The sequence below is a fragment of the Sebastes fasciatus genome, chromosome 4, assembly GCF_043250625.1.
Source record: "Sebastes fasciatus isolate fSebFas1 chromosome 4, fSebFas1.pri, whole genome shotgun sequence".
NCBI classification, from domain to species: domain Eukaryota; kingdom Metazoa; phylum Chordata; class Actinopteri; order Perciformes; family Sebastidae; genus Sebastes; species Sebastes fasciatus.
Genome location: NC_133798.1, coordinates 11,378,479 through 11,394,147, shown reverse-complemented (window position 1 = coordinate 11,394,147; position 15,669 = coordinate 11,378,479). Strand labels below are relative to the sequence as shown.

General features: G+C 40.1%; 1 protein-coding gene across 2 annotated transcripts in view; it reads right to left on the bottom strand.

Annotated features, from left to right (window-relative positions):
• Window positions 1-15,669, bottom strand: part of LOC141765737 (plasmanylethanolamine desaturase 1) — a 53,816-nt gene that overhangs the window by 19,328 nt on the left and 18,819 nt on the right. Inside the window, exons 2-3 of one of the 2 annotated variants that reach the window (XM_074631955.1) lie at window positions 7,802-7,921; window positions 5,858-5,949 (exon numbers count right to left, since the gene is read on the bottom strand). In XM_074631955.1, the coding sequence (XP_074488056.1) occupies window positions 5,858-5,949; window positions 7,802-7,921 (212 nt within the window). The remainder of the gene's footprint in view (window positions 1-5,857; window positions 5,950-7,801; window positions 7,922-15,669) is intronic. The other variant, XM_074631956.1, reaches the window with a different exon arrangement.

The window sequence follows — 15,669 nt, the reverse complement described above, 5'->3', positions numbered from 1 at the left end:
CATATAATTAACACAATGTTAGCATTTTTCCTTTTTTTTCAAAAGTCCTGACTTTGACTATTAATAAAAGTGTGATTTTTTATATTTTTTTATCATTTTATCTAAATTTAAAAGTTATACTGTTATGTACTTGCCCAAAGTATGTCTGTACCAGATTTCAAACCTTTTGACCAATCACATCAAATGTGGTATTTTTCCTTATCATACTTAATATAGTCTTTGGGCACAAATGGGTAAATCAATGATGAAAATAATCATTAATTTTCAGCCCTAATGTCAATATTGTGTAGCTGTCTCAGATTTTCAGTTAGTGGAACTTCAGAAGGGAGAGAAAATAGCTTGGTTTCCGTTAAATTGCTATTTAAGTTTTTAAAGCTGTGGGAGGCAGTTTATTTTTGGCATTATTGGCTAAAAATTCCATAATAACCATTCAGCATTGTTTAAATCAAGTAGCCCAGGGGAGGCAGTTTTCTGGAAAAGGAAAAAAAAAATGCCAGAATTTGAAAATGCATCCTCATCCATAGCTCATGAAGCTAGCCGCAGCCGTGAGCAGAAGGCTAAACTATTAGCAACATTATCTTTTCGCCAATATTGTCTGACTCTTTTTGATAAGTCTGTCTTCCTTGTTTGGGGTTGCTTTGCTGTGTAACAAGTTGTTTCCAATGCTGAAAAAGCACCTTTTCCTGCAGGATACTCCGCCGTTGAATCAGGCTTTCACCGAAGGGACCTGCACACGCATCTGTATTTGTGGAACAGCCAATAGGAACGCTCTCTCTCTGAAATGACCTGTGATTGGCCAAAGTCTCCCGTCACGGGCTAGATTTTTTTAAAGCCTGAAAACAGAGCGATGAATAAGTGCGGAAGTCTAGTTATCTCTCAGAACACTTGAATTGCAATATGCTGAAAGGTTATTATGGAATTTTCACCCAATAATGCCAAAAATATACTGCTTTTTGTTTCTATATTTTGGCTTGTTTTTTCTACTTTTTTATGTGTAAATGCTTAAACAAATTAAACATTAAATTCCCCTTCCGTGACCTTGTTGGCAAAAATTTCCCTGAGATCCTGGAGACCATACTGGCCATACTGGGTCAATGACTTTGACAGATAGAGAATGCAGTTTCCAGTGGCAGCTGTTGCTGCTCCGTGGCCTTCACTGCTGGAAATATTATTTATGATACTGTGACAGCCGACTCTTATGACTGTTAGGTATCCCCTTATGGTGAAGTTATGGAGGGCAGGACTCCATATGTGCAGGCAATGTGAGTTGTGTCTGCATTAATGGCTCCGCATGGTGTCTATGGAACAATCTGAGCAACTTCTTTAAAGAGATCTTAACAAATAACAACAACGGGGAACAAAGCAAGAACGTACGCATGTACACACACAGTACATACATACACAATAAACAAGGAAATGACAGAACAAACAAGTAACAAAGAGCGACACTGGCTTCAAATGTTTCGTCTGCGTTTATAACCGCAACCACCATTAGCCTCAGGTGTTCTCCATCGTGCTCCTCTTTGATATTCAAACTAACCTTAACTGGGAGCACACGCCTGCTTTATTCTCAGTCGCAAAATACACACCGACACAAAAACACACTCTCACACACACATTATTTTCCAGCAGCCTATTGCCATCCCTCTGTTCTCCGCAAAGGTCCATTCTTCTCTTCCAGTTAGAGTCTTTATTAGAAGTCTCCTACGGTGTCCAACACACCATGCAAATCTGTGGCTGCCGCCGCGCCTTTGGTCCCGGTAACTACCCCAAACCGCAATAAATGCCACACCATAAATAAACATCAAACCACAGAGTACCTTCAGCAAACAGTAACACTGGGATTGAAAAACCCATTGTTTAGAGTCCACTGAGGGAACAATGCATGTGCACAAAATGTGTTGCTATCTAGATAACAAAATGTGAAAACAAAATAATCAAAATGTATCAGGTTCAGAGTTACACACGCAGTGATTTGACACAATGATATGATTAATAGCCTGACAGAAAATATTACATTAGAGCTCAATCAACAGCAAATCAAAAAGAATGACATAAATCATTAGGATTGAAGAATGAAAATATAAAAATAATAAGTACACTGCAACAGCATTTTTGTTAAATAGGCCAAGGCTACTTTTAAATTGTACTATTAATTCTCAGGAAAGAATACAGATTAATTCGCCCCTCTGACGTGAACTTGTGTGAATCTCTGGTATAAACTAATATTCATCAGTTTTCATTCATTCATTCATTTTTGCCCTGCTTGAGTATTTCTTTCTCTTAGTACTCTCAATATCCCTCTCCTTCTCTCACTCACTGAAGGTGCTTACAGACACACGGCTTTGCTGTGATGCTGTGATGTGCGGCGAGCGCAGCTAAAACGGCGTTGCATTCTATCGCGGGCAGCTCTCCTCTGCCAGGAAAAAACATTTGGTGTAGCTATATTGCCATCCAGGTGGAAACAGTAGGGCTTATGCACGCTGTACAACACCAGAAACAGGTTGAGTTAATGAAAAGGAAAAAAAAAAGCAATATAAAAGGGAGAAATGCGGGACAATTGTGACCCCGGGAGGAAACCGGGAGAGGTCAATGAAAAACAGGAGACAACCGGGAATATCAGGAAGGATGGTAAGTACGAAGATTGGTCGTCTTGTTCAAATACATTTTTGTTATATTTGTTGAAATTCTCATTACATCCAGACAGCAATCAATAAATCAAATGTTCTGACAAAAATGGAAAAAAAAGTGTGTATCTGTGGCTGTTGCAGGACTTTAATAAGCCCGTCCAATCATTTCATTCAGTCCGAATGACTGTCACTGTCAGTGTTGCCGACATGGCGACTTTCTCGCTAGATTTAGGGACTTTGAGCTAGTGCTGACAGCTTTTTTTGGAGAAGAGTTGGCAACACTGGGCTGAGTTTTTCAGTTTGGATCATTTTTAAAATCTATTGTACTCTTGCTAGTTTGTCAGCATTACCGACCCTGCCTTTAAATGGAATATTAACATTTCAGAGGCATGAATGAAACTCATATTAAGATGTTAATGGTGATTGTGTTTTGTGTCTTTGCAACTCATTGATGCTTACTGAAATTGTCTCCTCTGTTAAAATACCCTGAGTTCCTGCAGGATAAACAGTTTGTCATTAAAAAGGGTCATGTTTGCAGTGAAAGAGAAAGAAACCCAAACTGGAATTTTAAGCAGAAAAAAAAAAATGCAAATACAATTAACCTACACCTGAGTTGAGTTTTCATTCAAACAAAATGATGACTGGTGTGTTAACTGCCTGCCAAATTAATCTGCATTAAAAAGGCTATTTTATTTTATTTTTTTTAAATGGAGGCCGGTGCAGAACTCACTCCTCATAAAACGCACCGTGATTCATCACTTCAAGCAAACGTCACGGAAAACAATGAGGGCAAAACAGCATCACTGAATCCATCAGCACGTTAGCGTGTCGTTCACTACTGAGCCTGTAGACTACCTACGCCGTTATCTTCACTTCATTTGTTCAACTGAGTTTAGCAGTTAAGATAGAAGACACGGCTGGTTCATGGACTCACGGCGGTGCTCCGCTGCAGTTCATATTGGTGTGGCGCTGCAGAATGAATATAGGGGAAACACTGCAATGGATATTTGGAGTTATTTTTGGCATTTAAAAAAACTTTTTTTTTGGCGCCTCAGGGTTCCCGTTGGCCTGGCGGCCCGCCAGGTCTGTACAGTTATATGGGAAACACTGACTTCATTATAATAATGGCAATACGCACATAGCATAAAAGACCATTACCACTTTTATGATCATATAGTACATATGAACATATTCAACTTTCATAATACGTCCTTTTTACATGTTGTAATAGAATGAAGTACCTGTTACAGATCACATACATTTTAATTAAATAGTGAATATTACAATATTATTAATCAAACAATGTTAACATAAGGGTTCAGCATTAATGAGAACTATCGTTATCATTAGGATGCTTCAGGTCTCAAAACACACACGAGCATTTCCACTAATTAATTATCAATGAATATTTCATAAATAGAAGAAATATCAGATGAAATACACACACACACTTAACTCTCATCCCATCAATCAAAACAAAGTTCACATGAATGAACCAGTCTGCAAGCTGCACCTGATCACACTGATTTTAATTGGCTGAAATGAGGATAACCTTTACTTTAATTGGCTGGGGGAAACGGGGCAAAATGTGTGTGTGCATTAATGTAGGTGACGCGTTTTAATGTGAGAATTAAGTGTATGTGCATCCATATTTATACACGCCTACACACATATGTGCACACATGTCTTCTGGCGCTGTATGGTGATATGTTACAGAGGTTCAAGGTGAGGCCACTCACAAAGTTGTGTCCATGTGGGGGTGTGCGTCTTGTGTGTATTGGGGACCTTGGACATTATGGTCTACAGGGAGGTCCCTCTGTGAGACAATGACATTTAGTTTCCAGGTCACTACGGTAGTCCTGAGGCTCGGGGGGGAATAAGGTGCAACGACCATGCTGCCATGGTGACGCAGCCTCGGGAGAGAGGGGACACTGATAGAGTACACTATCTTCTCTCTAGTCCATAATTCACTGGGTCACAGAAATGTTTACTATAATTTCATATCACATCATCTTGTACTCTAGGTTGACTACAAGCTTTTGTTTAAAGAATAGTTATTATTTTATTATTTTGTTCACTTATTGTATTGTCTTTAAGGTGTAAAATTGTATTATATTTTATTTTTTATTAATAACCTATTTTATTGTATTTACTTTTTTGTATATTATTTTTAATATATTTTATTGTTATTCTTTTAATCACTTATTGTATTGTATTTAATTTGTATATTTTTATTATCTTTTGTTTTTTTTATTAATCTAGTTTTTACTTTACATTGTGTACTACTGTTATTATAGCTTTTCATTTTATTTTATCACATTTTTATCATTTTATTGTCTCGCGTGCATTGGTCTCAAGTTACTGATTTTGTCTTTTTTTTGTTGTTTTCAAGGTTCACACTTGTTCTGTCTGACATTCAGCTTGTCAATAATCTGTGAAGCACTTTGAACTACATTAACCTGCATGAAAGGTGCTACAAATGAAGTTTGATTGATTGATTCATTGGCAAAACCTCTAACAGCAAAAAATCCCATTTAGCTGCCAGAAACTGTTTGTACTGTTTGTATGAAAAGTAAAGCATGTACTGTACCAAACCGATGTCTTCAAGCAAGTGACTTAAACACAAGGCAAAGAAAGCTAGTGGTGAAAATAAAGACACACATTTCCACCAATTAAAAGAAGATGTTCATTTCCGTTTTTGTGTGGTGGCTACCAAATTCATTTTGAACAGCACATGGTTTATAAGATTAAAAATGTATTGATAAGCCTTAATTTAAGCAGCGAAAAAAGGTTCTTCTTGCAAAACATATAGTATATTAGCAGCTGAATGAACTTGCTGGAATTGACCAGGATATATTTGATGAAATAATCCTGACACAAGGAAGTCAAATAGAAGTTTGTCAACACATCTAAAAGCAGCTACAGTCCAAAATGTTATAGAGAGAGGTGTATCAGATAAAAATGCCCAGAAGAATTCAGACTCATTGTAGCACCGACACAACATAGGTTGTTACATTGCCCCAAAAATGTATTCCTCATTTTTTAGGGCTGTTATCAATGTGCCAGTTCAGTTGTGGTGGAATTATGATTTCAGGGGAAAGTGAGGAACATGAGACGTTACTTTGTACAGTAGTTAATTGATGGCAAATGACTAGAAGCTGTTTCCTGCAGCATAAACAGTCAAGCTGTGTATATATATATATATATATGTATGCATGTGTGCTCACCTTGCCAATAACAGGGATGTCCACAGATCCCCAGGTGTCCGCCCCCCAGTGTACCATCCCCGATGCAAAGTCTGCCGTCACTATTCCTAGGACTGGCACACGAACACAGAGAGAGGAATAACATATGTTGTTATTAGACGTGCACGCAAACACCAAAACACAATTTTACAAAAGTCTTACAAAAACCTCATGTGGACTGGAGCAATGATTTGGGACTGTGCTGGCTTATTTCGAAAAATTATTTCCAACATTACATTGTGTATATATATATATATATATACATATATATATATATATATATACACAAAGTATACTATCCGCATGCCCGACCACCACCTGTCCCGCCAAGCCCTCTATGGGCAACTCAGCGTTGCAAAACGGGCAGCTGGCGGACAAAAGAGGCGCTATAAGGACTATACTAAAGATCTCCACGAGCGCTGCAACATAAACCCAACCAGTCTAGAACATCTGGCATTCGATAGGTCAGCCTGGCAGGTCACCTGTGCCAGAGCGGCCGAACAAATACATCACATCATCCAACAGAGGAGGAGCGAAAGGCATGCCCAACGACACCAGCGGGCAGCCGGCATTACCCCAACATCTGGGCTCCCTTGCCCCATCTGTGGGCGAGTGTGTGGCTCAAGCATCGGCCTCCACAGCCACATGAAGTGGCACCAGCGCTTCCTCTTATACCCCTTTCACATTGAAGGCTCAATCAGTGTTGAACCAGGGTTGATTGTGTGCTTGAAAGGGTTAACCTGCGTTGACCGACACGGCTTTGCGACCCAGGTCGAGAGGTGGGTCAGACCAGGGTCAGACCAGGGTCGATTTCAATGTGAATGGCACGCACCAGGGTCGCTAACGAACGGGGCGGGACAAACCTATTTGGTTGCAAATAGGACTACTGTCGTGACGCTACTGTCACAGGGTGCCGTAGCTCATAAACAAACGGTGCGACGGCAGCAGAATTGTTTTCAGACACACCGGAGGTGAACAACGGAAGATTTGAACATTATGGACATGCGGCAAGACTTTGAGGTGCGGAAGCTCCTGGCGGTCCGCGGTGAGGAAGAAAAAAACGATAAATGACCGAGACGGTGAGGGGCAACATAGTGTATGTAACATAAAAAGGCTGCTGAATGAGAGAGGCATCCGTCATAACGTTACACGGGAACACTCCGTGTAGCCGACCACCTCGCGGTACCTCCAGCTGTGAGTGCATCTGTTTTTAAAGCTTGTTTGAACATTTTCTATTTCTAACGTTACCTTTTTTAACTTTCTTAATTTCCCCAAATAAATCTGCAAACAGATCCATCTGTCGCCTGTTCCACCTGTCATAAAGTACCAAACTCAGTCCCAGTTCATTACATTATCGAGCAATTAGCGAAGTAAATTAATTAATTTTATTACATTTGGACAAGCTCTGACATTATTCAACAGTTGCCACAAGCTGAAAAACTTGAATAGCCCTACTATATGAGGCAAATCTTGTCTGGGATGGTGGAGTGAGTGAAATATACATTTCAGACTTCAGAAGTTTCTAATCCTTTTATAAATGTAGCATATTATCATATTAGATAACACAATGTAGTCCAATATATGATAAATGGGAACTGCAGATAGAGCAGAAAAGGTTCATGAGTGTTGATTGATAGATATTGTAAAATCTGTATGTTGTCTGTACGTTTTTGCATACATTAGTGTACTTTGTAAATATACTATATTTACATTGTATTCCAAAAACATGCATCATTCTGTGAAATTTCACGTTTGCATACATTGATGATCCCACTATCATCCCCTCTATCTGCAATCCTTCAGACGTGTAAAAAGGAGGGTTAAACATGGGTCAGGTAAACCTGGTCCAGCCCCGGTCATTGGTGTGAAAGAGGTATTAGCTTGGTCATTTCTCTACAATCACGGTCTTTCAGACTGCCAGCTCACCGATGCCGAGGATGATCTTGAAGATGTGAACGGTGGAGAAGTGCAGGAGGAGGAAGGAGAAGTTGATGATGAAAAGGAAGAGGCACAGAATCACACACACCCACTCCTGGAGCCGCTTACCTGAAGAAGGACACAAAAAAAAACACATTTTACTCAAAATATAGATTATATTGTTGGGTACGGTTTATTATCGAGGAGAGGACACTGAAGACGAGAGTGGAAATGATAAGCAGCTGAAGGTATTCGGGTATGATGTGTTGTATTAATGAACTGGGTGAGGTCCCTGCAACCACTGGGAGAACAACTCACTCCTCACAGAGGGGTCAAATGACCATTCGACCACAATGAGTGTGTGAGAGTGTGTGTGTGTGTGTCCGGGATGTTAATATGTAATCAGTCAGATGAAGACAAGGGTACCCCAGGCTGCGGGGTCACAACCTCTCACATGTGAAACACCAACGCTGACGCAGCACCGAGCCTTCGCGGACACACACATAGGCTGTTTCAGGTGGGAGGTAGGCCTCTGCAGGGACAAGGCCAAACTCATAGGTCAGCAGTATTAACTCAAGGACAGAGGGAGAGGGACTAACTAGAACTACTCATACTCTAAAGTCGCACATCAGCAATATTATGAGAGCGAGATGGGAGGGTCAAACTCAGGACCCTTCAGCCACACAACCCTGAAGATTAGAGATACTGAATTATTGAAAACACACACACATCCCTGATCTATAGCTCATCTAATATGGCAGAGCACCGTATCCCACTGCAGGGTTTTCACTTTCACAATGTCTTTCATCTTTGAATTGTCCCTTTATTTACTTTGTTCTGACATGTCTGACCTGTCAGCCCAAGCAGGAAATCTGATAACAGAATATCTCACCCACTTACAGAAATAAACTATAAAACGAACAAATATAAACTACCGCTGTTCTATTTCTAAGTCTCTGTCTTTTTGTTCTTTGTCTCTCTTCACCCCCTCTCCGTCGCCCTTTCTCCTAATCCTTCTTTCTTTGCCAGTCAAATGTGCTTTTAAAACTTTAATGTGTTCAGATCCTAACGTATCACCCAGCATTAGCAGCCTATAAGATATTCATGACAGTTTTTTTTAATAAAGCACACAGGCCTGTGTGCCTATAGACCTGTGTGACTATGAATATGCTATCAGCCTCTCATAAGGTAAGGATTGAAGTGGTCATGGGAGATTTAAAATATGTGATTATGGATATTTTACGAATCATCAAATGTGACCCTTCACCTTCTAAAAATAGACGGTATCAAAGTTGTGAGGAGACAGATGGCTAATTCAAGTGTAGACCGAAGTTCAGCTTCTATATGAGTTTGAGTTACGAAAAAGCTCTATTGTTTCCGCTATTGATGTCGTTGGATACGGCAAATGATCAGGTATTTTTGTTTAAGACTTTACTTTGGGTGCTGTGATGCCCAACACCGGTTAACTCAGTCTTAAGACTGGAAACAGAGAGAAACAGCTAGCCTGGCTCTGTACAAAAGTAATAAAATCCACCTAACAGCACTTCTAAAGACCACTAAATAATATGCTTCAATATTTGTGTTTAATCCATACAAAAAACGCAAATTAGAATTACCACCTTGCAGTTGTACGCCTCCAACAACCGGTCAAGTTGCAGTTTACATCAATGTCTGTCCAAAATGTCATCGCTTCATCATTTTGTCCTATTAGATATTTGTGTGAAATTGTCATAATTTGCATAATGAACTCTTGAGTTATGCCCAAAAATGTGTTTTTTGAGGTCACAGTGACCTTGACCTTTGACCACCAAGTTCTAATCAGTTCATCCTTGAACGAAATGGATGTTTGTGCCAAATTTGAACAAATTCCTTCCAGGCGTTCCTGAGATAATACTTTAATGGAATTCAAAAGTCATCTAATGCCGGGTACACACTACACGAGAATCAAACTGATTTTTAACCTCGATTCCCTCATCCCTACAATTGTCAGCAAAGCCCCGATTTTTTGATGGTTCTAAAGATTATCTTTCCAGATATTCCTGTGGTGTGAGGTATGTTGAGAGTGTGTTTTACATCCCCTGATTGGCTCGGAAGTCCATCATGGCCACACTGATTTCAAATCGTAAATATTGAACATGTTCAATCGGATATCCTGTTGTGTGTGGGGAACCCCGAGGACAGCCGATGACGCCGTCACATGGGAAAGAACGATAGCCAATAGAGAACAAAGCTGACTGAAGAAGGAAGGACAACCGCCACAACCGCCACCGCGGCTAATGCATGAGCTGATGAAAAACGCAAAGCATAAAGTAGCAGTAAGATGGATCTCAGAAATGGAGGACCAACTTGTTGATTTATGGCAACAACGCAAGTGTTTACTTAACGTGTCTCCATGACTTCAACCTGCCATCCTTCGTGAATTTTCAGTACAAAGTAGTGCAAAAACTAACATCACTAAGTCTTCCTCCCCGTCGTCCACCATGTTTGTTTACACTGAAGTCACATTTCGAGATTTCTGTTTTTTCTTGTTCATGAATGGAATCTGTTAGCGTGTGGTGCGCTGTCTTGGCCAAATCATTGCTCTCCACACACTATAGGAACAACATGTCGTTATGTGTGGGGTCTCTCACATTTTCAACATCTGTTAAGATTTGAAAAATCTTTTAGTGCGGGCCAGCCTTAAAGTGGCAGTAGGCGGTATATTTTTGGCATCATTGGGCAAAAATGCCATAATAACCTTTCAGCATATTGTAATTCAAGGGTTCTGAGAGAAACCTAGACTTCTGCACCTCCTCATGGCTCTGTTTTCAGGCTTTAAAAAATCCAGCCCGTGGCGGGACACTTTGACCAATCACAGGTCATTTCCTTGAGAGAGCGTTCCTATTGGCTGTGCTCCGGTCATGTGACCGGAACTTGGCGTTCCTTCACCAGATTTCACAATGCCGGCAGCGTCAAAAACTTTCTCATTTTACAGCTAAACCGTGCACTACAAGATGATTCTGAAAACATTTGAGGCAAGAAATAGGCATTAACGTAACATAATGTTGATTCATATTTGATCAGCGCTGCCTAGTTTGACCGTTTGGTCGGAGTTTGCGAATGATTGATGGCCGGCTCTCATAGACGGCAGATGGACAGCAGACCTCAGATCAGCTCTGATTGGTTGTTTTCCTCTGGTATGTGAAATCTTGCAGATGCCGTTAGGGGCACCGGAGGACACAGAGGCACATGATTTTTTTCAGGTCACCTGTTTCATGTACTACTGTCACGATATAGCGACCGCTTTATACCGTTTTAAATCTTATCTGCTCCAATCTCGCCTACTTCAGCTTTAAGGCAATTAGACATTTGCAATATTAAAAGGAAGCTGATGCAATTTTAAAATAGAATGATTGTTTCTCAGTGACTGTGGCACATGGACGTAGCTGGCCGCTAAACACAACAGCAACAGATAAGTTAGAAGGCAGCATTCCTGGAAAATGACTGAACTTAAAAAAGGAGAACGTCATTTCCAAAGAAACCCGGCGTTAAAGACGTTAGACAACGGCCATTAGTTTAAGGCTCCACTCAGAGAAATGCAAGTCGCACTGAAAACACAAAGAGTGTGGCAAAAGAGGGAGAGAGAAGTTACCACTGACGGCAACCAAATACAAATAGCTTTTCCCAGATTTGCTTGTCCCAGGTCCAGTGAGATAACGTAATGTGTTTACATCACGTAGTCCAGGTAATGTGTTTTCAGTCCACACTGCCCAAAGTCCATACTGAGGTTAAGTAGAGCGCAGTTAGCTCTGTTGTGTCCGAGCTTCATGTGACACCATTTTCTCCACTCTGCCCCAAGGTACGCACACACACACACACACACACACCAACACACACACCTCAAGGGATCAGTACACCAAAATGTACTCTCTCCAACTTTCTCACTGTGGCTGCACTCACACACACTCAACATACATGTGAACGCTCACACACACACACAGAAGGATGCTCCAACTGATGGATTTCCTAACACATTCTCACATCTCTCTCGATTACGCACACACACCCTCTGACACATACACAAATTCAGACACTCCATCTCCGTCACGTACACACACACACACACGCGGTGCAGGGCCGTGGAGCAGTGGGGCGGCTGTCAGGTGATGTGCGTCAGTCCTTGGATCCTCTGGCTCCCTGGTGAGGGGAAGGAAACTAGGACAGGCCTCCGCAGAGCGCGCACACACACTCTCTCTCACACACACACACACACATAAGCCCTTGTCCCTCAGGCCATGGCATTGCTGGATATCACACACAACTACAGACAGACACACAAAAACAGCCTCTACATGTATGTATATACATACATGTATGTATGTATGTATGTATGGACGTACATATGCTAGCATGTTTGAACACACACACACACCTGACCTGACTTCACTTGGCATACAAACACCAAAAATTATAGACGCACATTTAAAACACACGTAAACACACACACACTGGCACACACACACACACACACATCTACACACACTCTTAGGGCCCGAGCAGCGCACTCATTAATATCGTTCTGACAACAACTGGCTCCCTGGCAACCTCTCTGCCATCGCTCACCCAGCAGCACCCCCCGCCTGTGAGCGCGCACGCGGGTGTGCACGGGGATTTAACCTGGGCGGAGCCGGGGGAGGGGAACGAGGGGTGCTAATAGGCTGAAATTAATCAACGCCGGCTGATTCGCTGTCTGGGGAATGAGTGGCGGGCAGCAGGCAGGCAGGCAACACATCCTGAATACTAATAGACTGATGGAGAGGGGAGACAGAAAGTAGACCCCGTTACCTCTCGCTGCCGTTTGTCAGGTAACAGGGAAATAGGGTGAGAGGCTAGAGAGCGTTAACATATACAGTATACACTATGAGCAAAAACCATCATTTATAAATAGTAAATTGATAGTTTATTAAACTTAGTTAATAGTTTTTTTTACTGTTAACAAACAACAAAATGCTAAATAATTAATAATGTTTACTAATTATTAGTAATGCTATTTGTTATTTGAACAGTTTATTGTTGCACACATTATATATATATAATATGTGTATCTTTTAATGATTAAGATATCTCAAAGAAATTGTTTATAAATATATATATAAACATTATATAGATAGATATTTATAACATTTTGTTAATGGTTAATATTTGGTTTGTAAACCATTATTTGGTTGGGTATTGTACAGTTGCAATTGGTGATTATAATACCGTGTTAAATGGTTTATAAATACTTTGTAAAGCATCTATAAACATTATTTAGATAGATAGTTAATACTTTGTCAATGGTTAATAATCGGTTTCTGGTCCATCGATCTATGTAATGTTTATAGATGTTTTACAAACAATTTCTTAACGGTTTACATATTATTTGGTAATAACTAACAAATACTTAATATAGTATATAAAATGTTATAATGTGTGAAACAATAAACTGTTAATAAATAGTTTACTAATGTAATCAGAATGTAATTGTTTCTATCAGCTACGATATGATATATAATTTATAAACTAAGTATTTCATATTACACAAACTAATGATAAAATAACAGAAATTATAGCATTAATAATAAGTAACATGATTCATTTACATTTCATTGTTTGTTAACGGTAAAATAACTATTAACTAAGTTTAATTAACTATCAATTTACCATTTATAAATGATGGTTATTATAAAAGGTTACCAGCAATTTTAACCTTCACTAACAAGAAAACAAAAGATTAACATCCAGATTGGAGTGACAGAATGCAAGCAAAAACACAAAATGAGCAAAAAAACAAAAACGTCACGGGGCCAAATAAATCAAAGCCATATTATTTTATATGGCAAAAAAAAATCAACCTCAACCTATGTGAGATGGCGACAGTGACACTTCACCTCTTAACAGTTTTTGCTGCTCCCAAATGAGAACATATTTGGACAAAATCGGCAGAGTGATAAGAGTCATACGATGATTCCTGTTTAGAAAAAAAAAAGAAAAAGTATAGCAGGGTCAGGACTTCTCCACACTAAGCTGGCTAAATTTGAAACCACATCTGTTCCTTCCTCTCCGTTTGGCTTTTCATCCACAACAAACTGGAGCAAGAAGAGATTTATCCGTTTTCTTATGATCTGAAAATGTGCACAAATTGCACTAAAGTGGTCCTGGACTCAATGTCTATTATGAGTTCTGCAAATCTTTATTTGACCTTCACATTATGCTGCAGGCACACACTACACGAGAATGCAGGCGATTTTGGGCCCGATTCCCCCCTCCCGACAATCGTCAGCAAAACCCAGATTTTTTGATGGTTCTAAAGATTATCTTTCCAGATATTCCTGTGGTGTGAGGTGTGTTAAGAGTGTTTTTTACATCCTCCGATCAGCTCGGAAGTCCATCCTGGCCGCAACGATATTCAATATTTACGATTGTGGACATGTGCACTTGTAGTGACCACTTGTATGGCAACCATGAAGTGTGGAACAAGTCAAAACGTACAACACAATGTGAAACACATTAACGCAGGAACACACGTAAAATGAGACTTATGTGCATAAGCCATGGTGCATTCTGGGAAACTTTCCGACATGCCTGCTCCCAGGGTGCTCTTTCTTAGCCTTGTTGTCTGTGAAGTTTTTTATCGTTGTTTTTCTTTTTTGCTACTTTTAGCCCTGTTTCGACCGCAGGAACTTTCCCCCGAAACTATAGGAACCTTTTGAGGAACTCTTTGCATTTCGACCACAGGGACCAGGGTCTAAATTCAGTTAATTTTCCGTGGAATTTCCCCCCCAACCAGGGCCTTTTTTGGGGGGGTAGTACTTTCTGAAAGTACCGGAACGCTTTTTGCAGGGATGACCGTCACTGATTGGTCAACACACACACACAGCGCCGCTGCTTCAACTCATACCGCTTCATTCATAAAACAAAGAAGTTGATTATTTTCTTCTTTTATTTGGAGCTTCCATACAAAACAAAAACAACTGCTTCGCATGAGACTAAAAACAAAAGACTCACACTTTCAAAATGGAAGCTTTAAGGTTCCTGAGAACGATCATTTCAGTGTTACAGGTTTTAAGGTTAACAGGTGCAAATAAATACCAGCCTGACTTCAGTCAGTGCAATATAAAAATCACACAAACTTGTATGTAAGAGTATACCAAAAGAAAAAAAAGACTACAGTGTGCAAATGTCTGGTAATCATGTAACCAAGAGTTCTTCCTCAACTTCTGCTCTGTATTTACAACTTCACTCTCTTCCTCCATGTCTGCCCAAATCATGTTACCCTGCGAGGCAGCTGGATTCACGAGATTGCAAGATCACACGCAAATCACAAGATCACGCGAGGAATTGCTACCCCGGTGGAAACGGTATTGCCAAATCTCTACCAGTGGACACCTTTCTACCATTGCACGGTAGATACCATCATATCGCACCATCTTACCCCAGCACCAATCTCTCTCTCTCTCTTCCTATGCACTGAAGAAAAGATGTAAAAGCGCAGTATGGGAGTATTACACTCAACCAACACCAGGGAAGGCAGTCTGCAATACATACAAAGAAGGTGTCAGCATGGGAAGAGCAATGGTTTTAAAAGATAATGTAAAGAAGTTCTCTTTTGCAGCATTTAATTAAACATATGCTTAAAGGCATTTCGACAAAGTATTGTGTTAGAGTTTGTTTTAACACTAATATTAAAATTTTTACTGCAAGTGTATATCGGTTATGGGCCTCCTTGATTACTAATAATCGGTATCGGAATCGTCCCTGCTGTTTTAAACCAATTTTCTTGTTTGTACTGACAGTTCCTACATACACATTTCAAACTTGTTCTACACATGTTTTGATAAATAATGATATGATATGAT